Below are 26,745 nucleotides of genomic sequence, written 5' to 3'. Positions count from 1 at the left end.
GGCCCACATGTCAAACTTGCGTGCATTGTCCCCGTGGAGACTCTCGTGGTTAGGGGTTCCGACTACCACCCTCTGCGACCACCTTGGCTCCCGGCTTTGTTTCCCCCATCCATGAAGGCTTTCGTGGTTTTAACTAGGGTCCAACACCCTCGTCATCTTCATCGTCTTCATCTTGAGGGGAATTGTTGATCTTCTTAAGGGTTTCGAAAGTGATATCTTTCATACATCGCATGCATTGTTCCTCTTGTGTCAGCTCTCCGATTATTTATCAAAGAGGGCACAAAAGGAGAACATGCCATCGACTAGGGTTGGCAAAATTTCGGGTCCGTACAACTACTACTATAAATAAATAAATTTGTGTCCGGACTGGGCCTTAGTTTTTAAAATCGGACAAACAAATTTTGTCTAAATCCTATAAACTATATTTAACTTCACTCAAATATTAAACTATAAAAAATAATTTAATTCACATTAAATGAAAAAATATCCAACAATCCAAAACCCAAATCAAATCATACAAAATTCCATGTCTTAATAAAAAAAAACTATATAAGTTTGAAGATTTTTGGAAGATGGGCTTAAAACAATTGGGCTTTATGATTTTTGGGCTTTTTAAAAATATTAGAAGTATAAAAGCCTAGTTGTCGCAATTTATTTGTCCGGACTCGCCCGGGTTTAAATTCTGGACAATCAAACATTGTCCAAAACCTAGCCCAGATTAGCACAACTTTGTCTAAACCCTTTTTATTCGGGCCGGATCGACCTGGCTCGGCAAGCCCGGACAAAGTATTTCCACCCCCTACCGACTGACAACCAATAGGAGTACAACTTGGCTTCACTATGCCCAATTCTTCAACAAGAGAAAGTGGCTAGGGGTTTTTATATATAGAACAAGGACAAAGACCTCGAGTTTTACCATACAGCATCCATAGGCCCCTATTGATGAGGTTATGTGAGGTCTAATTCAACACGCACTTTGCAAACGTGCTCTTGATCAATCCAATGTTTGATCATCCACTCTATAGGACTCAATCGAAATCATGAGCCTATTGTTTCGAGGATTTCTCTAGCCCAAAGCTCGATGGGGAGGTGGTAAATTTTTAGCCAAACTGCTGTTGTTTCAAGCTTTTTCAAAGGGCAGTCAAAAGACTCCCTCCATGGAGAAAAGTTGCAAGATCCATCCGACCATTGTCCAAGGCCCTCCCATAGCGATACGCCTTTGCATTTCAGTGACTCGCATCTAATAAAAGTAATAACCGTTGGGGTGAGGTTAAGCAACTATAAAGCTTACATGCTATCTGGAGAGACTTGCCATAGTTCATTATCTATTGCGACTCGAGCCTCGGTGATATTTTTATCTTTTCAAAGTGGTTTTTCTGGAGATGGAGTGGAGGTTCCGAATGAATTCCTGAAGTCTTTGAGCTCACAATATTAGCCCAGGATAGCCCGAACATGGTTTTTACCCTCGGTCGAGTATCTGAGGCCCCAACGAGGCCATAACCACCCCCACTCAAAGATCAAATGGGGGAGGAAGGGGTGAAAAGAAAAGTGAGAAGTAAGGGGAAAGCATAGAAGAAGCTCGGGCGCTCGAGGCACTTCGAAGTGCCGCAACTTTGACAAACAAAAATATTGCCAAAGATTAGAAACGCGATGTTGCCCTTTGGTTAAAAATGGAAAAATCCAAGTTGGGACCAAGTAAATTATAAAAAGCATCTTATGATCCAATTGCCCTCTTCAATCAAGTCTCGAAACTTGAATATTCTCCAAATCCATGTCCAAATTGAGAAAGAAGTCAGTTTGTAGCTAAAGGAATTTTCAAAACACCATTGATCATTAAATAAGGGAAATAGAGTGCGGATTAACTGATTGAATCGAGATTTGGTTTAATTAGATCAGAGCAATTTTATAGAAAAATCTAATAAACCAAGAGCAATTAATTGGGTGATGGAAAAAGCTGGTTATAAGTTGAAACATATTTTGATTTTTAAATTTTCACCCAAGCAACCTCCTTGCAATTAAAAAAAACTCATAATATGCTTAACAAACAAAGCAAAACTGGCCAATTTGAGATTTTTAACTACCAAGACCCTCTTAGATTTATCAAGAGTAGCAATGTTCCAACTCACAAGATGGATAGCTCACGATTTCCATTGTAAAACCCAAAGGAAATTCTAACCTCGCCTAGAAATTGAGTCCCAAAATATTATCCAAGAAGATAAGAAGAGAGATAGTAAAGAGGAACCGAAAGATTGGAAACTATTGATTAAAAATAACTCTACTAGCTTTTAGAGATGGAGTTGTGATTCCAAACAGCGAATAGTATTGGAAATATAGGAAACCATAGGGCGAAAGAGATTCAAACCGAGCCTTTTGGGAGATATCATGATTCCCAAGTAAGTAAAAAGGAAAAATTGCCGATCTTAAAATTCTAAAATTGAACTAAAATTTTGTCACACTTTTTATGGGCCAACTAGGGAAAGTAAACTATGGATTTAGAAAAGTTAGGCCGCTACCCAGATCAATCGAGAGTAGATGGAAAGGGCATAGATTACAATTTCGGTCAACTTTCCTATTGGCTTTAGTCACCAAAAAGAAGATCATCAAGATACATAAGATGATTGAAAATTAAGGCTCAATATAGTATCAAATCCCTTAATCATATTCATATCTAAGATTTATTGATAATGGAAGTTAAATTTTGAGATGTAAGAATGAAAAAGATAAGGAGATAACAAAACTCCTTAGCGAAATCCTTTGATAAAGAATTCCAACTAGAGGGCCTCGCCATTGATGAGCAAAAGAGAACCTAGCAAAAAGCTAGAGCAGTGCCCGATCTAATAGACCCAAATAGGGAGGGGAATTCATTTTAATTAAAGTGGCAAGAATAACATTCCAACCTCGAGGTGTCGTATGCTTTTTCAACATCAATTTCGCACTATCATCCTAGGGAGGGGTTCTTATAATCATGTTCAATAGAGTGTGCTATCTCTGACTGAAAAAAATGTTGTCTATAGGGCAATGCCCCGCAATGAAACGATTGCTCTCTCTACCAATCAAATTGGGGAAGACAGTTCTAAGTCTATTGGCCAAGATCTTAGTAGTAATTTTATAACGTGACATTACAAAAGAGATATGGGCGAGAAAATCAGAGACAACCTTAGGCTTATTCTTTATAGGAATTAAAGCGACATATGTATTTCCCCAAGATTTGGGAAGAGAAGTCATGCGAAAAAAGTAATCAACAACATTAAATAAATAGTTACCAATATCATGCAAAAAAAAATCGATAATATTATGCATTTAAACTATCGGCTAGGCTTTTTCCAATAGGAAAAGAGCAAAGAGTTTAAAAATCTCAATTTTAGAAACAGGTCTAATCAGAGAAACCTTGTCAAAATCTGAAATGCACTTAAGATCCCTCGTGGAGAGCATGCAAAAATATCGAATAGATCGCTACTATGCTCGAAAACCACAAATTGGAATAATGAGCCGCAGTAGCAATGTTCAATGTCAAATCTACCAAAGAAAGACTATTACCCTAAACATCTAAAATATGAGTAATCTAATTTTTATGTCTCATGAATGCTAGCACTATTGTGAAAAGAAGCTAGATTTAAAAATCACCATTTTGAACCCACATCAAGAGAGAGAGTTGGGCCCATTTCAAGGAGTTCGATGAAGTAGAGCCCTATGCCTATTATAGAGGACATGAAAGTTACAAGAATCAAGGAGAGACATGATCGACAATAGAATCGAACCTCTAACTCCTTAATTCTTAACTCAGTGTCACTAATATTTATATCTAAATAATTTAAACATGTTGATCTCCAATGAATGAGCTTGGTCTTAGTGCAATTGACATTGTGTGTGAAGGCATAAAGAGGGACTACAATTAGCATTAGACTTCCAAAGTCTATTAATGATGCGATGACATTTAGGATAGTCAAGCCAAAAATTATCAAAAATAAAAAAATCTGATTTTTTTCTTTCAAAAAGCAATGAGAAGCGTACAAGAAAAAGAGGATCATGATCAAAAAGAAAGACACGAATGAGAATTCAAGTAAGAACCAAAAATTAAGGTCCAAAGAGGGTTTGTTAGACACCGGTCCAACCGGGTCACCCGACGGGCAAGCCCCAATTGTCCATTACACTAGGTGAAGTCCACCCCACATACCCCAAATCAAGCAAAAGATTACTAGCAATAAAATTCAAAAAACAATTAGCTTCGTCCTCATAGTGAGAAAAAGAACCCTTGTGCTCAGATGCAGAACAAATAGCATTGAAATCACCCATAATGAGCCAGGGAAGATTTAGGATAGAGATTCCTGAGAGTTCTCTCCTGAGCTTCCTATGAGCACCCACCCTCTGACCATTATACACGACAGAAAGTCTTCAATTTTTAGGAAGCTCCGACGATATCACCAAGTGAACCGCAACTCTGGATGTCGCTAGGGGAGTGATAGAACCAAAAGATCTCTTCCATAAAACAATAATACCACTAGAATAGCCAACAACCAGAATATCCGCCCAAGCCTAGTTCCAAAACTTGTTACAAAACCTCTTAATCCTATCAACATTGGCTCAAGTCTTCACTAAGCACAATCCAAATAAGGTAAAAAATTCTGTTAACTGTGTTTGCACCCGAAACACTTCTGCATTTCCAACATAAAACCGTAAGCGCTTTAGTTTCAAAAATACAAAATTGGGCAAAAGAAAAAGATAGAAAAATCATAAAAAAAAAGACAAGTATACAAAAACTAAGTAATTTCACCAAGAGAAAACAAGAGAAAGGGTAGCACAGATGATCAATTCCCAGAGGGAACACACTCCATTCATCCTTTCTTTTTCAATAGCCCTCCTCAGCAATTCAAAACTTTTTTAGCTTCCTCTTGATATTCAACAAGCATCATGTCATCATCAGTGCCACCAAGATCTTCACCATCATTAATACCTTCATCATCTCCCTTAGATGTGTCCAGCATGTCCTGGTCTCTAATTGCCTACTGAACTTGAGAGCATAGTAAAGCTTCAGACACCCGATCCACTATCAATAATAGAGGATTATTGCCTCATAAACATCTCTGCCCAGAATGAATTCTCAAATGAACAAAAGCAACATCTCAACATGTACCAATGTTATTGATAGTGTTTCTGGTTAACAATGAAAATCGAAATGCTTGGACAATATCAATTTTCATCTATGTAATGTACCCAAACATAACTTGAGCTGTTTTCATATCGGTGAGTCAACATTTTTTTATTTAAAAAAATTGATATGGGTCAACATTGAATGAAAATTTTTAGCCAATGTTGTAAATCTATATATAAAAATTTGACAAATGGATCATATGAGAACTCTCAGTACTCTCCAAGGAGAGCATCAATCACTTCTTCTCAAACTTTGGACAGATTGTTCTGTCTAATTGCAATCAGTAATTAAAAATTTTAGGAAATAACAACCATTAATTAACTTAGTATAAATCTTTTGGTCAAGTCCACCATTTATTTGCATAAGATTTAATATCGTACATAGTCCCTCCATTATAGTCAATGTGCACCTTTGATCCCTCTATTATAATTTATCTGACCGGAAGTCCCTTTATTTTTCTATTTTGAGAAAACGCTCCTCTCTCTCTCTCAAACGCCATCCTGCTTTTTCCATCCAAAGCGCTGACATGGCATTAATCACATTTAAAATAATATTAAAAAATTAAGCCCATAGGTTAATAATGTATTAACTCGCATGACATCTCTATCTAATCGGGTCTCAGATCTCGATTTGGATACGCTCTTAAGACCTAAAATTACCCCATTTCTTGAGAGAACATCCACCCAGACTATGTAAGATCATGGTTATGTGGCCTCCTGATGCCCACACCGTAAGCGAAACTCATCATTGATCGGCCAAAGACTTGAAAAGTAACAAACACTATTGTTTAAATTAATTGTGATAAGTTATGTTTCTATCACTATTACAGTGATAATTGTGACAATTTAATGTACGTCACAATTAAATTATCACTATTAATATATTAATAGTGGCAAAATTTCTTTTGTGTCCAATGTTTGTTACTAAAAGCATATAAGATTTTATGTCAAAAATTCTTGATGAAAATGATGTATAATTGTGAAAAAAAATATTGTCATTACTATAATTTTTCATATATTGTGATGAAAGTGTTCTCCGTCACTCAACATATATCTTTTGTTACAACGGTTTTGTCATAAAAAAATTCAACCATTTAGTGCCCACTAAATATTGCCACAAAAATTAAATTTCTTAACAATGTTATTGGGATTTTTATGCTAAAAAATTTAATTGACACAATAGTTTGGATTAGTTGTGAAATCTAATTATTTTGTCACTATTACAATTTCAATTGTGTCAATTTAGTATTTATCACAATTATACATCTTATCTTTTGTGTAAGCAATTTTGAATACAAAAAAAAGCCAAATACGTAGTATATATAGTTGTAAAATTATATTGTTAATAAATTATTAAAAAGTCTATTTTTTCCCTACCCAATCTCATAGGTTATATATAGAATTTTTAAGTGATTATAGATAAAATTTAAAAGGTTTTTAAAATTAAAATGTAACATGATTTTATCAAACAAAATTACTATTTATAAATACTTCAAAATAACATATTAGATACTAAAAAAATTTGTTTCATTAAGCCAAAATATTAACCTATTAAAACATTTATAAGTAACTATGCCCAAATACTAAATCATCATCATTGCATTAGTGTAGCCCCATATCTACAATGCAAAGAGGAATACTCCATATATATATATATATATGCATCAATCATTTACCAAATAAACAACTATTTTTCACATTAAAATACCCAAAGTAACAAAAAAAAATATTTAAAAAAAAGTAAAAATATAAGATTGGCTTTCTCTAATCTAGTTTTAATATACCAAATATATTATGCTTGTACTACAAGAATTACGACACTGATTTTTTCTGTAACTTTCGATCATTTTGTCACAAATATGAAGTTTTCTTTGATAAAAAAAAATTAAATAACACTATTGTTTAAGTTAATTGTGATGATTTTTTTTGTCACTCAAACTATTATAATTGTGACAATTTAGGATCTCTCACAATTACGTTATCACTATTAATATACCTATAGTGTCGTAAATAATATTTTCATTTGTTGTGATGAAAGTTTTATTTTTTTGTAATCACTTTTTTTGTCACAAAAATTTTAACTATTTAATGTCTACTAAATGTTGTCACAAAAACTACTAAAGTATGTTTAACGTTTTTTAGGACCAAATTCGATATGTGTGTGTGTGTGTGTGTGTGTGTGTGTGTTTTAAAAGGAAAAATATTTAAATTTTAAAAATATGAGATAAAAATCAATGTAAAAAAATATTCTCCAAATTCATTGTTTTAGAAGTTGTTATTGTTTACTTAATCCTCAAAATTTATATTTTAAAGGATAGAAAACAAGCTTTTAATTTAGATTATACCTAGGATTTATAGTATTTGAGAAATTTAAAAATTTAAATTAACTAGAGATTATACCAAATCTCACAAAACAAAATTTAGATAATATAATTTTAAAAAAAAATTAAAAAGATATATATCCTCAATGAACATAACATAAAGAATAAACGAAGATTGTGAAGCCTCGAGTCATTTTGTGCCTATGGAGATCGATAGCAACGGTTCGGCTTCATTTGATTCGGAGAATTAAAATGACTCAACTTGCTCTTGATGTAAAGGATTATGTTATTGATGGTCACAATATTAGCTTATTTTCTTTTCTTAAATTATTTTGCTTAGTTTATGCGATGGATAAGTGTTTTCTTTTTCGATACTTTGAATATTAAGTTCAGGTTCATCATAAGAATATGTTATTTAGATTTTGATTATGTGATTTTTCCTAATGATTGTTTATCTATTGAAAATCACAAAAAGCCAAATGCAACATGAAATTTCTCTCAAATGAGAAGAAATAATGGTATGAAAGTTGTAATTAAATTAGAATTTTTTAATTTTTAAAATTATTTCATTGGTTTCTTTTTTTTCTAGATGTGCAGAATAAGCATCAAGGAAAGAGAATAATATTAAAAAGTCCCAACAAAAGTAGTCAAAATTCTAGTAGAAGTTGAGGGTCGAAAAAGCAAAAAGGATTCAAATGCATAGCGAGTACTTCATCTCCTAATTTAGGATAATTTTATATTCTTTTTTTCTTTTTCTCAAAAGATAATTTTTATAATTGTATTTTTGGATATTAAATTTCTAATTTTATATATCCAAAATCTGAATTTTGAATATTTTGATGATATTTATTTATTGATTTTCATATAATTTTAAATACTTTATTTTCTTGGGTAACAATATCTTAAAGTAGCATTAGTAATGAAATCTGTTCACTCAATAAAAAAATATTACTATTGACAAAAAAATGTTTTGTCACTATTGCATTTTTGTCAACAATATTATCACAATAAAATTGATTATTGTGACGAGTTTATTTGTCACTATAGCCACATCAATTTGTCACAAATACTAAATTTATTAGTGTCATGAAATTTGTCACAAAAAAATATGAAGTAATTGTGACCATTTGTCTAAAATGGCCACTCTTGTATTAGCATCGAAAGTATTTGTGAAGGGGAGCTGACAACTTCTAAAATTTGTTATTATTAATAATTATGACTAAAAATTATTACTTTTTAGTGATAACTTTTTCTTAACGCTAAATATACAATTTGTTGTAGTGCTACCATCACAAGTGACGTCGATGGGTCTAGGTGATGTCTATTTACAACTAACGCATAATAATCATAATCCAAATTTTTAAATCAATGTATTTACATGAATTCTTCTTACGGATTCACCATTGCATTCCACCTTAGCGAGTCGTCATTTTGAAGGAAAACTTGCAATCTTGAGCATAAATAGTTTATGTCATGATTTAATCTAATGAAATTGTTTTTTTAGTTATGCATTTTATTCTCTTGATTAGTAAATGTTGATAATCGTGATGAAAACAAAGCTTTTCATATCATGAGGATAATCACTAAAAATTACAAAAATCAAGAAACCTGGAGATTAAAATGTATCAACATGAAGATCAATAAGTTTTATGAATTTTTATTTCTTAAAAAACAAAACCATGTATGAAAATTTTATACTAGTCTAAAGCAAAAGTTACAGCTAATTTTGTTGTTATATGTGATCTGCAGATGTGTTCTAAATCATTCATACCACTTAGCATACAACACAATCCCAATTACACCTTGTTTCATCTTAAACACAACTCATCAATTTACAATCATCATAGTTTTTGCTAAATTAGCAGAATATTTTCATATTAATGTGACAATTAGTGATGCTCTAGACACTAATAATTTTGTTTTTGTATTTATTGATTGCAATGGAATGAAAAAAAGTATCATATCATGAGCAGTAATGTAAAGTTCAATTTTTCAATCTCCAGAAATCACAGTTTCTAATGGTTGAGCATCAACAATTGAATGTAACCAAAATAGCCCTGCAAAAACATAGCAAATTATCTATTTACGATCATGCTGGAGGTTATTATTCTAGGATGCATGACCTTCATTAGTGATGGTGGATGGGTCTTTGGCTAAGCAACGGCGAGCTTCGTTTGTGGTAGTGGGCACCGGTGAGGGCGACATGATCTTATGCAATCCGGATAGATGGGTTCTCTCACAAAAGCCCACACTTCTAGATCACACGCCGGAATTCAGAAACAACCTCTTCTTCCTTTCCAAAGTGCCGACTAGGGTTAGAAAGGGAGAATAAACGGGTTATTAATTGCATAAGAGAAAATAGACCAATAGTTATGGTTTGAAAAGTAGTCATATTTATATATAAACTTTATAAAAGCATAATTACACCATGCCATTAATTAAGAAGGTACATGATTTGTATATGACTCAAAGAGCAATATTATCGCAATCCATTATAATTTTGATTAATTATTGGTATAATTCCCTAAACAGTCTCTCTACTTTTTCAAACTTACCCTTTTAGTCCCTTTACTTTGAACTGTAACATTTCGGCCCCTCTATAATCTTAATTTAGCGATATCAGTCCCCCTAACCCTAAACCATAAAAAAAAGGGACTAACATGTCTCATTTAAACATTGTAGAGGAACTAAAATGTTACAATTTAAAGTGAGGAACTAAAAGGGTAAATTCAAAAAGGTAGAGGGACTATTTCGAGAATTACACCTTAATTATTCGATTCTATTGAATTTTAATCAAAATTTAAATTTAAGACAAAACTTAATCCAATTTACAATCACTTCATCCCATGATGTAAAATTGTAAATTAGCAATTTTACACCTACATTCAAACTATGGCTGATTTTTCAATTCCTTCAATCATGGCTCTTTTAGAGTGCAGTCCCTAAGCGGCATTAAGAGCATATCAAATGATGTGGATGATATTTAGTCAACCCTATGGTCCCACTTCTTAGCCTAATCAGAACATGAATAAATAGATCATTATATACCTTTTTCAGATTATGATTTACCATGTATAGTATAAACCTCTCATTATTGTATCCCAGTCAGGTGAAACCTATGGAAAACATCAAACTCACTAAACTCGATTATATGCAAAATAATAATAGAAGAATAAGATTACCAAACAACCCTTTGTATCTCACACAATTAGTTTGTCTACTTTGGCCAAGGTCTTTTTATCTTACCTACTCATGCTTACATAAGATACAAACTCATTTACTTCTAAAAGAACAATTTTTTTTTTTTTACAATCACTCACATTTGCTACTTGCCCGACATAGAAGTACTTTGAGGTTGACCATATTAAAGGGTAAATTGGACACTAACTACTCTACTAATAAACTAGACATCACAAGCACATCGTGATTATGATACCTTAAGTCTAAGGTCCACTCATATAATCATTATCAATAATTTCAATCATTGATGATTAAAGAATAAACTCATATGATTGGATTGTAGTGAATCATGTTCGAATACACCAATTCGATTAATATATCTATGACATGTTGCCACTATCCCATCGTTTTTAATTGGCACTTTTTTGTCAAAGCATATGCTATACAAATTCTTATGAATTTTTAACACCCAACTAAAGATTTTCATATTTATGAACTATTTAAGTATATAACTACTAAACCCTTCTAATACCTTTCTCCTTATGCTATAAAGAGTAGAAAATGTTCATAATTTATTAAAATACATACCAACACAATATTTACATGAACATTGAAAGAAATGCCTATTATTAATAATCATAAGTATATATAAATGAAATGCACTGATACAAATATTCTCATGGGCATTCAAGAACGTACTCCTAACATGTTTAAGCTTAGCTAACCCTAAATTTTAATCCAATTTTTTATGTGCAAAACTTATGCTCGTCCTGTCAACCATAATTAAGAATGAAAGTAATATTTAAAAATATTATTTAAACTTCTACCATACAAAACGCCACAGATACATGCGTACTCTACCACAAAGCCTCTGAAACAGTGGAACACCTCTTTATCAAATGTGAATACTCAGAATGAATTTGGTCCTTCTTTAATCAAATATTTGATTTACACTTGTATCCACCATCTGTCTCTATAATTTGGATCTCTTGGCTATATTTGTTAAATTCTAGTCAACAGACATTGTGAGATCTCAGTTCCAGAGCCATTATTTGGAATATATGGCTAGAACAAAATTATCGCATCTTTCAATTACTTGCTATGCCTTTTCATACTGTTATCTTTAAAATTGCTAATATATTTCTCTCTTGGTTTCCCACAGCTTCAAACCCTCAACAACAAACTCTCAACGAAGCATCTCAAAGGATCAAGCGCTCCCACAACTTCATGAGCGCAAGAGTCGCGAATAATACCGGCGATACAGATTCTAATATAGCCTTGGAGTAGTCTATTTTCCCAGGCAACTCGGGCGGGCCTGTGATTCCAGACGGTAGTCTTCGCCGTTGCTCTTCTCTTTTTAGTTTCCTCTGCCTTTTCCTTCTTCTTGTTTTGAATGCCTCATTGCTAGTAAGAGACCTCAAACTATACTTTCATTTTTGTATTTGTTTTACTTTTGTGCATTTGTCTTGTCTTCTCTTTCTGTTTTCTTTTAATAAAATTGTGATTTATCCACTTTAATAAAAAAAATTGAACCTTAACCCAATCGGGATTAAAGGACAATTAGAAGTGGATGACCAAAGTAACATTTAAAAATATTATTTAACTATGCAATGTCACACTATTACAAAAAAAAAACTATTTTGAATTACATATATGATTTAATTAGTTAAGCGCGTAGGACTTTTATTCAAAGATCATGGACTTGGCCATGCTAAGATAACTTTGATGGGTATTTAGAAAAATTATTTTTCATTGGCTAACTTTATTAAATTTTTATTATAGATTTGTTTAAGTTGAAATTCAACTCAAATATCTTGTCACTGTCTGAATCTTCAATAACGAGCGAAAATTATTGTTATTATTTTTAAATAGTATTCAACAAATGTGGACGTATATGTGATTAGTTGAAGTCTTGTGTTATATATTTTTTATATTTCTATGAAATTACATGATCAAACCTCGCTTGGGGCCAACTTTTACAAATATATTGCTAATTTTATGAACAAAACGCGCATCAAAGCCTAAAAACGTTTACTTTGACGGAACTTAAATTTCAAAAAGACCTGAGCACCAAATGAAAATTTCATACCTGTTTCATCATCTCCAGAATCATTGTTTATATATAATGAAAGCATTGTGAAGACATGCATTAAGTCAAGTGACAGTAGTCTCAGTAGTCTCATCTCTCTCTCATGGCTCCTATCAACTTCTTCCTTTCTCTACTTTGCCTTGTGGCATCACAGCTGCCTCACTCTCACTCTCAAGTTCATGGTAACTGCATTAAGACTGAAAGGATAGCCCTTCTCAGCATCAAAGCAGGCATGTGGAGTAACAACAAAAGCTTTCTCTCATCTTGGACTGGTCATGACTGCTGCAACTGGAGGGGAGTGTCCTGCAACAATGAAACCGGCCATGTCACCAAGCTTGATCTGCAATACCCTTATTATGATCCCATTCATCCCATACCACCACCAAGTAAGTTGAACTCTTCTCTCATTCAGCTTCACCATTTAAACTACTTGGATTTGAGCAATAACGACTTCCAAGGTTTCCCCATCCCAGACTTCATTGGCTCTCTTGCCAACCTTGACTACCTTAACCTCTCTAATGCTGAATTCAGTGGAATGCTTCCCCATACCTTTGGAAACTTATCATGCTTGTGCTATTTTGATCTTAGCTCAAATTTATATCTACAAGCTAATGACCTCCACTGGCTCTCTGAAATGACTTTTTTGCGTTACCTTGACTTGAGTGGAGTGGACCTCTCTAACGTGCATGGTTGGCTTCATGACATTAATATGCTCCCTTCTCTTCTTGTCTTGAAACTCTCTAATGCTGGCCTCCGAGTTGGTGGTATTCATGGTACTACTCTGCTTCATCATCTCAACTTCACATCTCTTCGTGTGCTTGATCTTTCTATGAATTATGACCTGAACATCACTTTGCCTCAATGGTTGTTCCATCTCACAAGCCTTGTTCATCTTGATCTTTCTATCTGTGCTCTGTATGGCAAGTTACCGGTCACCATTGGTAACTTGCGTAGCTTGAGATTCTTGAGCTTGACTCAAAACTCTTTTGATGGAGTGATTCCAGAGTCCATGGGAAATCTTGGTAGCTTGGAGAAACTTGATTTGTCAGTAAATAAATTCAATGGAAGCATTCCTGAATCTCTGAGCAATCTTACAAATTTAGAGTACTTTGATTTGTCCAGTAACCAAGTTCAGGGATTGATGCCCGCAAGCATTGGGGATCTAAGAAACCTGCAATACTTCGATTTGTCAAGGAATATGATCAGTGGAGCGTTTCCCGATTCCTTCGGCAATCTCACACTTTTGCAGTACTTCAGTGCATCTGGAGGCAACAATCTCAGTGGTAATTTACCAGAAACTATAGGAAATCTTGTTCACCTTCAGTTCCTAGATTTATCCAAAAATATGATGCATGGAAAGTTGCCAGAGAGTTTTGGTAATCTCAGGCAATTGCAGCAGTGGAGAATGCCGGGCAATGGCATCACAGGGAAATTACCAGAATCTATGGGAAAGCTCTCTAGCTTGTGGGAGCTTGATTTATCCAAGAACAACATCAATGGAACATTGCCAAAAGGCATGGGGAACTTATGCAAGTTACAGACTCTAGATTTTACAAGCAATTCTATCAGTGGAGGCATTGATGATCTTATTGATGGATTGTCTAAATGCAGGGAGAATAAGGATTTTTCTGCTTCGGAAAGTAGTATGGGTCTAAAAACATTGCGTATGGGAAACAACAAGCTAAATGGAACAGTCCCAGAAAACATCGGCCAATTATCTAAACTGAGCCTACTGCATCTCTCTTCAAATTCTTTGATGGGTGTCTTAACTGAATCTCATTTTGCTAATCTAGTAAGCTTGTCATATTTGGACTTGTCCTACAACTCATTGCAATTGAATGTAAGTGAGGACTGGAAGCCTGCTTTTGCCTGTTATATCATCAGAATGTGTTCTTGCAAAGTAGGCCCTGCGTTCCCCACTTGGGTTAAAACTCAAACGCATTTGGGTGACCTTTGCTTATCAGATGCTGAGATTTCAGGCAGCATCCCCTCATGGTTTTGGGATCTAAGTGCCATTAATCCGTATTTACTCAATCTATCAAATAACAATTTGGAGGGGCGGCTACCAACTTCTATGAAAAATTACAGGTTCATTCTCTTTGATTTGAGTTCAAACAGATTTGAAGGCCCAATACCTGAGCTTGACCCCACTGCATTGTCTGTTATTGATCTCACCAACAACTCATTCTCTGGGTTTATTCCTTCTTACTTCGCAGCTGCTAATAACATTAAAGTCTTCTCTTTAGCTCATAATCATATCAATGGAAGCATTCCGTCTTTCTTTTGTAACTCCATCTCCTTGGCATTGCTTGATCTATCTAACAATGATATGTCTGGAGAACTTCCCCATTGTTGGAATTCAACATCAGCTTTGGAAATTGTTGATTTATCTGACAACAATTTCACAGGTAAAATTCCTGATGGCCTTGTGTCACTCCCCAATCTCCGGTCCTTACATTTGAGAAACAATGGCTTCTTTGGAGGTCTCCCTTTCTCCTTGAAAATGGCCAACAAGTTGGTCACTCTCGACCTTGGTGAAAACAAACTCTCTGGTAGCATACCAATATGGTTCGGAGAAAGCCTTTCATCTTTAATAGTGCTTCGCATGAGATCCAATTTATTTGAAGGTGTCATCCCAGAGCAATTATCAAAACTCTCCTCTCTTCAGATCCTGGACCTTGCACACAACAACCTAACAGGTTGCATTCCTCGTTCTTTTGGTGATTTCAATGCCATGGCAGTCACCAATCACAACGAATGGTGGTCTTTGCTCTCCATTTTCAGTGAGGTTTTTTCTTCATATTCTATATGGGGCAGTCTTCCAGATAGCTTTGCATACTCAGAATCTCTCTTGATAAACGCAAAAGGACTCCAAGTGGAATACTCCAAGATTCTATCATTAGTCACAAGCATGGATTTATCAAACAATAAGCTTTCCTGTGAGTTGCCTGACGAACTCACCAAATTGCATGGGCTGCATTTCTTGAATCTTTCTTACAACCTTTTCAATGGAAAGATACCAGAAAGCATCAGTGACATGAAACAACTGGAATCACTTGATCTGTCAGAGAACAATTTATTTGGAACCATTCCTTCAGGTATGTCTACTTTGAACTTCTTGAGCCATTTGAACGTATCACACAACAATTTGTCAGGAACAATTCCATCGGGCGGCCAACTTCAGACGTTTTGAACCATCAGCCTATAATTGGAATCGCATGATCTCTGTGGATCACCTCTTCCAGAATTGTGCTAATGAGACACATTATTCCCAGATGAGGCCAAATGAAGAAGAAGGAAAAAGAGATTGGTCAGAGATGTTATGGCTTTCCGTAGGTCATGCAATGGGATTCATAATTGGCTTCTGGATGATCATCGTTACCATTATGATGAACCAAACCATAAAATTGCTTATTTCGATCTGTTGACAAAAGTACATGATTGGATATATGTTAAGGTGGTTGTGTACTCTCGGAGGCTAAAATCAATTTGCTCAAGGAGGAACTGAGGTCAGGCCTGAGCTTTTACTCTTCCATTGTTGATATGTATTTACATAATGTAGTATGAGCTGATATTATGACCACGAGTAATATAAAAATTAATATGATAGAACTCTTATCTTTAATAATGCAAGTCATTGCATACACCATAACTATAATTATTTTTGGAATAATATAAGTCATCGCATACACCATAACATAATCATTTGGAGATACAAGATTTATATTCCAAGCTTTATAACATGATTTACTAGTGCCAAATAATTTCCACAAGTTGTGCTTAGTTTAAGGAGAGGAGGAACAAGATTTTGGCCAACATGTTGTCTTTCATTGGCCTATCTATCTTGATTTCTCTTTTCTTTTAAATAAATAATCTATCTTGATTTCTTAATTCAATCAAACACCAGAAGGCATTAGTCCTAAATTCCTTCAATCCAAGCACAGTTTAATGAAATGCTATCACCATAATGTAAGATTTAGAAAACATATTGGTCCTATCATCTCTTCTGAAATTATATTTTCAAAGTAAAAATTACTTGTCTGCATGATATATATTTAAAATTTTTGCAAGGTTAAAATAATATCTATTTGATTTTTTTATTGAGGTTGTTGAGGTTATGAATTTCTTTGTTCTCAATTTTCAGGTCCAAAGTAACAAGTTGGGTGGCTCTAACTAGTTATATCAATAAAAAAGCGATATTAGTGTATTACTGTTGCTTTTTTGTTATGAGTCCTTGTTCATTTTGTATTTGAATTACGAGTTTGTAATTTGAATTATTATTGGATTTGACATTGCAAGGTGTAGAACATCGTTATATGTTATTTAAGAATATTAAAGTAGTGTGTTTAGAGTGCTTTCAACGTTCAGGGTTCACACTTTGTGGGCATATCATCATTTATCACATACCATTTTTGTAGTTGAGGGGTGTTCATAATTGATGTACTTGAAAGACATGAAAAACTCTGCAAACTTATTTAGTCTACCTAAATGTCTACTGTCTGTTTCTTATCAGCCTACCATGCATGGAATTGAAAATTATGAGCTATTATGAACAGAGATATTGCATACTTTTGGATGTAATTGTGCATTTTGAAAGATCAAATAATACACTGCTGAAGAAAAGTCCACTTTGCATAAACTAATTATCATTATCATTACACTTGAAACCTATATTAATAATTGTTGTCAGATATGTAGAGGAATCACGAGTATCGATTTTGAATAGATCTTACATGCTTAGGGTAGTTTATGTAGAGTGTAATACATTGGTGTTTCATGCTTGAGTCCATTCTCGAGTTCGGAGTGAAAGTCACATGTCCACGAATATATCTTGCAATGAAAATAATGAGAATAATGGGAACCAGGAAATGCACCTCCGTTGCTTTACTATAAAAATCAGAATGATCACAATGCTAACTGATCATTACCGTATCAATATAAGTAAAAACAGGGGTACACAATCTCTCTTAGCATATACAATAATACAACACGATCATGAATATGCTTCCCAGAAAAAGAATCACCAAAACAGAAACAAAACAAGAACTAAGGAACAAGCTATTATGTGTGTACACCTTGCATTAGCACTTGGAAAAGAAAACAAGTACCTATTATGATGTTAAGGCCAGTTCAGCCCATGCCAGATGAGAGTTCTTGTAAAGAGCAGTTGGTGAGGTCTCAATTCCATCCTCCAACATTGCAGTAATTATTTCCATGGAAGGCCTCTTAGATGCTTCAGGTTCAATGCAAAGACTAATTGTACTGCATACTACAGAGAGATCATCAGGCTTGACATTTTTCAAATGAGGTTCAATTATTTGGCTCATCTTCTCCGGTTTTTGCAGATACTCCATAGCCTGCAACAACATCAATAATCTTCAGATGATAATGTTTACAAATTGTCTTCTTAGTTATGCCATATTAAAACTGAAGATCAGTAAGTAAATGAAAGATGATTTATGTAAGTAATCAATATTTTCTACAGTTAATTTTCGATGTCTGTTGTATTAAAGGTTTTTACCAAATCCAATGAGCATCCTCTATCTCCACAATATGAAGGCCTTCCACTGATTAGCTCTAGTAAAAGCATTCCGAAAGCAAATGTGTTGCTCTGAACATCCATATGTCGTCTTTCTATGGAATCCATAAACCCATGATAGGGTAGGCCATTGGCAACAGAACCATTTATGTCTGCTTTCGAAACAATTGTTTTCCACCTCTCAAAATCAACCAACTACAGATATACAACAGATTTTATTAACAGGAGCTAAGTTAATTCATGAACAAAAGTCGAAAATAAGAAGAAACTTTAAGAGAAAAAATTACTGTAAGTATCATCAAGCAATATTTTTGCACACCTTTGGAGAAAAGTCTTCAGTAAGATACACGGAACCGGAGTTTAACTCAGATATTGTGAATGAAGGCTGGAGTTCAGTGTGCAAATATTTTAGTCCACGAGCGATACCAATAGCTATTTTCATTCGTCTTAGCCAAGAGAATTGGCATCCTTCACCATCTATAATGAATCCACACATAATATTGTTGAGATGATAAAGGTATCAGTCACTAAAGCAACCATAACAGAACACTTACAATGAAGATGCTCATATAATGTTCCATTCGATGCATATTCGAAAACAAGCATCCTTGAAAATGGTTCACTTTCTCTGCAATACCCCAACAACTTCGCTATGTTCTCATTATTTAACCTTGCAAAATCTGCAACCTAGATTAAATATAAAGTTTCCTCACACAATGATCAATTAATTCTTTTCTTGCAGAAAAGTGTTAAGAAATAATTACCTCATTCTGAAACTGGAGCTCAAAATATGTTGTCCATTGATTCTCTGAAATACTTAGTGACAGAACAGCAATTTCGGACCCATTCTTCATTGTGCCCTTGTAGACTTTACTGTATGTAGAAGACCAAATTATGTTGCTGAAATCTTCACAAGCAACTTCAAGTTCCTGCCTGCTGAATCGCAGCACACTTTTCAACAACTCACTGTCTGTTTCAAGCGTCATAAATTAAAATCATTATTCTACATCATCAATATTGCAGTATAAGTCAATATGGGAGGAAATAAGATCATTGAGCTAACCGACTGATATTGATATTTCATCCTTCCAACTTGATTGTTTTCTTATTGGGATAATGCCAGAGGATTTTCTTTTGCATATTTTAATAGCAGACACAGCACAAGTGATCACGAAGATAAGCATAACTACACCCGTAGTGATTTCTAAAATCAGCAGCCACTTTGGTTGGTGCGGCCTGTGGTGCTTCGGCGCCACATTGGAGTATTCATAGGTTTCATTGGCTGCTTGGCTTTTCACAGAATAACCTGAAGACAGAAACAAAGGCTGTTAATCAGAGTATACTGAAAAAAAAATTGAAGAATGACAAGAAATCCTGACAGAAGGCACCCTACATTGCTCAGTAGAACGCGGCTTGATGGACTCTTTATCTTGAAAACAATTCCCCCGAAAGTTGAGTCTGTACAAATGATCCAGTAAAACTGAAGGAAGTTCAGTGAAAACAAGCTTTAATTTAAATTGATTTAAGGCATTGTACCTTGACAGATACTTAAGACAAGGAGGTATCTTCCCAACAAAAAAGTTGTATGAAAAATCAGCAAATTTCAATGAAGTTAGCCCACATAAACCAGTCCGATTATCGTAGGAGGGTGTCCTGCCACAGATATACAAGACAGTATGAAATAAGAAAAATAAAATAAAATAAAATAAGCTGAAACAGATAAATATGGCGTACAAACAGATTAAAAGCATCAATATGTTCTGACATTGATGTGGTGTAATCTGTTTCAAAGTTCATCATGTACTATCACTAAATTTAATTAAAACCATATCAATTAGTAAACCATATCAATTCCTACTTATAGATTATACCAATGCATTATCAACATACAAAAGGCATGTTCCTCATCATAACCAATAGCAGAACCTCAACACTTTTTGTCCCTATTCTTCTATTAATGCAATCATGAATTTTTCAACTCAAAAAGTTCAATAGTTTGAACTGAAAAGAATATTAATTGTGGCCTGGTCTTACTTCAGCAGCAAATTAAGATTATATATATATATATATATATATATATATATCAATTATTCAAGCTAAGGCACCAGAAGGAATAAAAATAACATACATGCCATGTGTATCGGTTCCAAGAATTTGTCCACTGAGTTTTATTCCTATCCAAACGTAGCTCGACAAGGTTTGCAAGATTCCAAAGTTTCAATGGTATACCACCAGTCAACCCATTAGAATGCAAATCTCTACAGAAACAAATTTCCAGAATCACATCAGAACAAACTATTACAAATTAATGAAAGTAAAAATTAATTCTCAGGAGCATATTTTTCCTACATTTTAGTAACACTGGTCAAATCACCAATCTCAGCAGGGACGGGGCGGAGAATTGATTCGAGCTCAAATCCAACACTGTGAGGTTTTTCAACAGACCGATTTCTTTAGGGATTGATCCAAGGAACAAATTATTACTCAGAACTCTGCACAACAGCATTATGTTAAAAAGAAACTCTTTTGGCCAACTCTGCAGCTGCAGAAACTTAGTAACAAGCGATGAATTAATTACATACAGCTCTTGCAAGAAATCCAGTAACCTAAGCTCCGGCGCCAGAAATCCTTTCAGAGAGGGAATTGGAAAGTGTTCTGCAAAATAAAAACCCTAGTTTATAATATCAGCAAAACCATTTTGCACAAACTAATCAAAACATTCTACAAATTCAATTCAGAAATTCAGAAATCTTAAACCCTAATTAGCAGTTACTCCCTGTTTGATGAAACCACAAACAGAAGTATCAAATTAAAATCCCAAAATTGGAATAAAACATGTGGCTACCATAAACCCTTGAAGCACAAATACCACAATTTAAGCCTCATTCATCAATTAACCACTTCATCAACAACATATGCATCAAATCAGAAGTGCAAACGAAGAAATGCCATATAATTTTCTCAAAAACTGAGATTTTTTGAACAGATAAACAAAAAGAAAACAGTGAATCGGCCAGGTCTTACAGATTAACCACACGGTTCTGAGGCTTCAAGCAGGTCACTGCAGACCAACCACAGGGATTTTCATCAAAGCTATTCCAATCAGAAAGAACAGAGAGTGGGTCTTCAAAAATTGATCTCTTGAAAGCCCCAAGCGCCAAAACTGCAAAAAAGAAACCAAAGAAAAAGCCATCCCATCAGACCAACACAACAAGAAAGCTCACATCTTTTAACTAAAAACTCAGAAACAAGAACACAAACTAAGATAAAGGAGCATACTTTCTTGATTTATGGGCAAGGAGACAACTTCACCAACCAAAACAAGAGGAAAAAGAAGAAGAAGAAGAAGAAGAAGAAGTGGTAACACAAGTGATCTCATAATTAGAAATGGTTACAGCTAAAACCAATGTCAAAATACAAAAATTGAACAAACATGTGAAATTCTCAAGTAGAAAACTCAAATAAGTGATTTTTAGAAGAAAGAATAGAGCAAGCAAGAAAGAGTTTGCAAGTTTGCCATTTTGAAGCAAAGAAAGACAAAGATTTAAGCAAATATACAAAATGGAGTAGTTGAGAGAGTGAAATAGAATTAAAAAATGGTAACAAGATCAAATCTTGTGAGAGAGAGAGAGAGAGTACAACGGTGGAGCTATAATGGAAGGGACCCAACGGTGACTGCGGTGGGGGGAGGGAAAGATAAGAATTCATATGAAAAAACAAAGGTTGGTATTTATAGTTTTATCTATCTATATCCTTGTGAATTATTATTTTTATTTATTTATTTATAGTTTATAACTTGTTATTATTAAAATTTGCTACATACGTATAGAAATGTGAGTAACTTTTCACTCCATAAATTATCACATTAAAAGAAAACAGAAATTTTGTCTTTTGTCTCCTACTCAGCAATCTATATTCAATGTTAGTTGCATTTTTCTTTAGTATCTTTGGAAAAATATGTTTGCTTAAATTATTATAAGTTCAGGATTAATCATATGGATAAAGCATTCATTTTCATACACCTAACATTTTTTTTATGAGAGAGCAGACAATAGAAAGCAGTACTTCAAATCGTTGAGGGACGTGCAGTGCCTGGGTGGAGCAGTGGGGGCGAGGCCCATGCGTATATGGAGATCTTTGGGAGCAAACTTTCGCATCTGATAGCAATTTCGCGTCTACGAATATGCACTCGGTAGAATCGATCTACCTGCTCGGTGAAGAGCTCTTTTCAACGATCTGTATCTCGATAGACAGATTTTGGTCGTTTGGCATACACTGACATATGTTGAGTAAGGGGTTACATGGCGAGTGTAGGGTTATTTTTGTAGCTTTTTGTTCAACCTTGCTATAATAATTGCGATTAAATCAAAAAAATATAAATGGTGTTTTTCTTGATATTATAATTAAAATTAGTACTTATTTATATATATTTACAAAAATAATATTTACTTTTTATATTTTTTTATAAATAATTATCATTTGTTATCTATATAAAAAAACTATTATATATATATATATATATATATATATATATATATGAACAACTAACTATATAACTAAAGAAGAATGTTTTATATGGATATATAAATAAATATCATATTATAAAAAAATAATATATTAGTAATTATCTGCTACTTTATAGGTAGGCAAGTACAAAATGATTCAAACCAAATGAAATAAAAAATATATTAATAATATGGTTTCCATTATTGACCTTTAATCTTGAGCCACTGTTTAGCTATCCGACAAGTTTTTAAAAAAATTAGATAAATATATTTATTTTTGTGAGAATATATAAGCATTAAAAATCCTAAAAAATCTCAGATTTAAAGTGGTGTACATTGAAATAAGAATATATACACATATATGCCAAAAAGATACTAATCTATATTTATGTGGGTTTTAAATTGTGAATTTCTTGAATACTTTCATGGAATTTATAAGTGGATGAGAAGACAAGTCCATTTCCACAATTTTTAAAAAAATTTTTAAAAATTGGATCCCCCTGTTTTTAGATTTTGAAAGAAAAAAAACAAAAGTCAATATATGTGACAAATAAATAATATTCAAAGAAAATGAGATTTTAAACTAATAATAGTATCAAAGAGGTTTTATCAAACATATATAAAATTAATACAACAAAAAATAAACAAAATAACATAACCAATAAATTTTTTTTATTGTATTATAGTTAATGTAAATTTTGATGTTTGACTAAGAACCGTGGTCAAATTTGGTGGATTATCATTAGGACTTAGTTTTATGAATTAGTGTTGAATATAAGGATTAGTTTACTAATTAATCTCCAAATCAATTTTTTTACAAGTGAAAAGCCATGTGCGTGAACAAGATGAGTTAACTAATCTTATTTTTGTCCATCTCTTGTGTGACATGACAAGCAATCTAGTGAATTGTGAATAAACAAAAATAAATAAGTACATAGTTTAATTCACGAAATTTCCAACAATTAATGGATGTATTACTGATAATAAAATCAAACAAAATTTAAGTTGAGATGCTATATTTTGTAGCATAATATTTAATTAAGGTATTTCAAATCAAACATTTTAAACTTTGGAATTGTCATAATTATCCATGAAAAGCAAGTTCAACTAAAATAAATACTTTATTGATTTGTCTTTATTTTTTTCCAAAAAAGAGAAATTTTGTTTTATATAAAAAAAATTAAATCAGATATTTTTTACCTTTGATTATATCAAGTAACAAGAAGTTGTTCAACTTTAAATCACTTAAACAAATAATTTTAAATTCAATTTTTTATTTATAAGTTGAAAAAAATTTACCCCTTTATAGGATACCTAACAAAATTCAAAAACATTCAAAAAAAAAATATGAAGATATTCATCTCTACTATGCATCTCTACTATGGGTCTCCTACAAAAATTAAGAGGCCAAAAAATTCAGAAAAAGATCATATACATCTCTACTATGCAATTGAAAATTTTAAATATATATATAATTAAAAAAATCATATTATTTTTCAAAAGGCATGCAGATGGAAGCTGTATATATAGTGAAGATATAATGAAGATATATCTTCACAAGCATATGATGCTAATAAAAAAAATATATTTTAAAAGAGTAACTAAGCAATTACAAATTTATAAGGGCATAAATGTAAAAGCAACAGAAAAAAAATCTTTAAGAATTCAAAAATAATATAGTCCTCACTGAAGTGGGATTAGGACCACCATTATGTAAAAATAAATTCTCCCAAATTAATTTAAAAGGAAATGGCATGCTACCCACCCAAGATTAGCTTCACTTAAATTCAAAAACAAGTTAATGATTATGTCAACATCTTAAAATATTAATTTCAAGGCATGAAAAGGAGCATATGAGCCCCCACTTCCCACTTCTTTTTGGACTTTTTCCAAATTTATCATTTGAAATGGCTCAAAAAGAATTATATAAAATCAATCATACAAAGCAAGGTGGGATTTAGAGTGACCATTAGATGTAAAGTTCAGCACTATGGTTTTTGTCTTCATTAATGACATTGTGACCCAAAAATATATTTATATAAATATTTAAATCAATGAGAAGCACATAAGAAGGAACAAATAGTTGCAAACACAGATGTATGAAAATGATATGAGCTCCCTTTTCTTATTATCTTATTCATAGAGCCATTTAATTTTATTATTTATTTATACTTTGGTAGAAAAATATTAGAAGAAGACTTGGTCACCTGATCTTTAGCTTTTTGAAACAATAGTACAATATATGTTCAATAAATATAAAATCCAAATTAAAAGACTTATCATATAAATAGATTTCTTCATCTTTCTTATGAAACAAATAAATAAATAAATAAATAGATAAAAGACATTTAAGTTTGTTTAGTGAATATGTGGCACAAGAAATAGAGATGGCTTTGTTTTCAAAATAACTTATATGAATTGCCTTTCAATGAAAATATAACTCTTGTCAAAAGATGGATAGGTACGATGTCAGCATTAATTGGTGACTTATCAATAATTTACAACTTGATATATATACATTGAAAAGAAGGATAGTTACAAATGGTGAGATTAATTAACTAATAACATATGGATGGTCTTCCAAGCAAAAAAACGCATGAAAACTTTAGCTTTGATTGCCTTTTGAAAATTCAAAAGCAGACAAACTTTGATTTGGTGAAGACTTAAATCACTTGATCTTATCTCTCTTTTTGATTCATTGAACAAAGAGTTTTATGGTTGTTCAATTTTGCTTTTGATTTCTCTTTTTGATTCAAATATGTAAGATCATTTAATCCTTAATTATATTGATTAAGGACTTGGTGGAGTAGATGTCTTCGTTCCTTTCATCTGATGAATGCTAATTGAAATTTTAAAAATTAGTTGTGTTTTGTTTGTCCGTAACATTAAAACAAATTACTTGTGGAAAACAAAGAATTGTTAATATTGTTAACAAGCTTAATTAACTTATTTGTTTTTCAAATTTCATAATTATAAAAATATTTTTATTATCACTTAGAATTAATGTGGTTGAACCATATCATATAATTAATATGTGTAAATAAATAAGCATAAAAATATATATTACAATATATGGAAAGAATGAATGGTCGTTTATCCACAATTTCAAAGCAATATATTATAAAAGATTCTACGTAATCAATTATTCAAACAGTTAATTAATTAATCTATTTATAAATTTAAATTCATGACAAGAAAGGCCTCAATCATAGTCATATATTTTAACTTAAAACTCAGTCATAATTTTTGCGCTAAGAGAACTTCAATTAGTTTAAAATGATCAAAGCACACCTTTACTTTTATAATGTAATTCTTTCACCATCATATAAATTAATTAATTTTTAAAATAAACTTGATATTAAAAGCAAGCAAGTTTGTAGTAACAATCATTCATACTTCAGCACAAGGAATGAATGAATGAATTCCATCACTTAGAGAGCAAGAATTAATTTTTCTTTTCACCATTAATGAGTACAAGCTCAGGTTTGAGGGAGTGGTGAGATCATTTGCTATTAATTTGTGAGTATATAGGTCAAAAGAACCTTTATATTTGCTAAGGGGCACCAAAGGGCTCTTAGTTCAATAAGATACCGGTCTCTTTCGTTAAAAATGGGATACAAGTTCGATTTTCTACTCTCATAATTCGGCTGACCTCAAAATTGAGTAGATCAAGTTCAACTTTTAAACCTTATTTATATTTTGATTTTTGTTTGTTAAGATAAATGATATAAATTATAAAATGTTTTCAATGTAATAACATATTATATAATGATACTTTATATTATAAATATAAAAATTACAATATAGTTTTGTCGTTCAAGCTATGGAGTCTGGCACAATTTGAAATTAATTACAAACTCAAAACCGGACTCAAAATTGCAAGCTGAAGTAGAACTTTACTGAACCGAGCTTAAGCTGCCCAAAATAGTTTAATAACTTGATCAACTTTAATGGCAAGGGCCA

The 26,745-nt window shown here is 32.7% G+C and overlaps 2 protein-coding genes across 2 annotated transcripts; one reads left to right on the top strand and one right to left on the bottom strand.

The window, feature by feature from the left end:
- The first annotated feature begins 12,651 nt into the window (after positions 1 to 12,651).
- Positions 12,652 to 15,931, top strand: LOC120273803 (receptor-like protein EIX2). Its single transcript, XM_039280514.1, has one exon. The coding sequence runs from the start codon at positions 12,842 to 12,844 to the stop codon at positions 15,929 to 15,931; it is 3,090 nt and encodes a 1,029-aa protein (XP_039136448.1). The 5' UTR covers positions 12,652 to 12,841.
- Positions 15,932 to 17,694: 1,763 nt separating this feature from the next.
- On the bottom strand, positions 17,695 to 21,887 carry LOC120273796 (probable LRR receptor-like serine/threonine-protein kinase At1g63430). Its single transcript, XM_039280505.1, is given in 16 exon segments — positions 17,695 to 18,095; positions 18,260 to 18,472; positions 18,597 to 18,754; positions 18,832 to 18,964; positions 19,042 to 19,247; positions 19,341 to 19,583; positions 19,671 to 19,735; positions 19,814 to 19,930; positions 20,406 to 20,446; positions 20,448 to 20,535; positions 20,627 to 20,672; positions 20,675 to 20,769; positions 20,860 to 20,932; positions 21,123 to 21,130; positions 21,302 to 21,440; positions 21,557 to 21,887. Coding segments are annotated over 16 exon segments (1,971 nt in total). The 5' UTR covers positions 21,657 to 21,887; the 3' UTR covers positions 17,695 to 17,849.
- Positions 21,888 to 26,745: the final 4,858 nt, after the last annotated feature.

The sequence above is a fragment of the Dioscorea cayenensis genome, chromosome 2, assembly GCF_009730915.1.
Source record: "Dioscorea cayenensis subsp. rotundata cultivar TDr96_F1 chromosome 2, TDr96_F1_v2_PseudoChromosome.rev07_lg8_w22 25.fasta, whole genome shotgun sequence".
In the NCBI taxonomy this organism is placed as follows: domain Eukaryota; kingdom Viridiplantae; phylum Streptophyta; class Magnoliopsida; order Dioscoreales; family Dioscoreaceae; genus Dioscorea; species Dioscorea cayenensis.
Note: the sequence above shows the minus strand (reverse complement) of the source record. Positions and strands in the feature narration are given on the sequence as shown.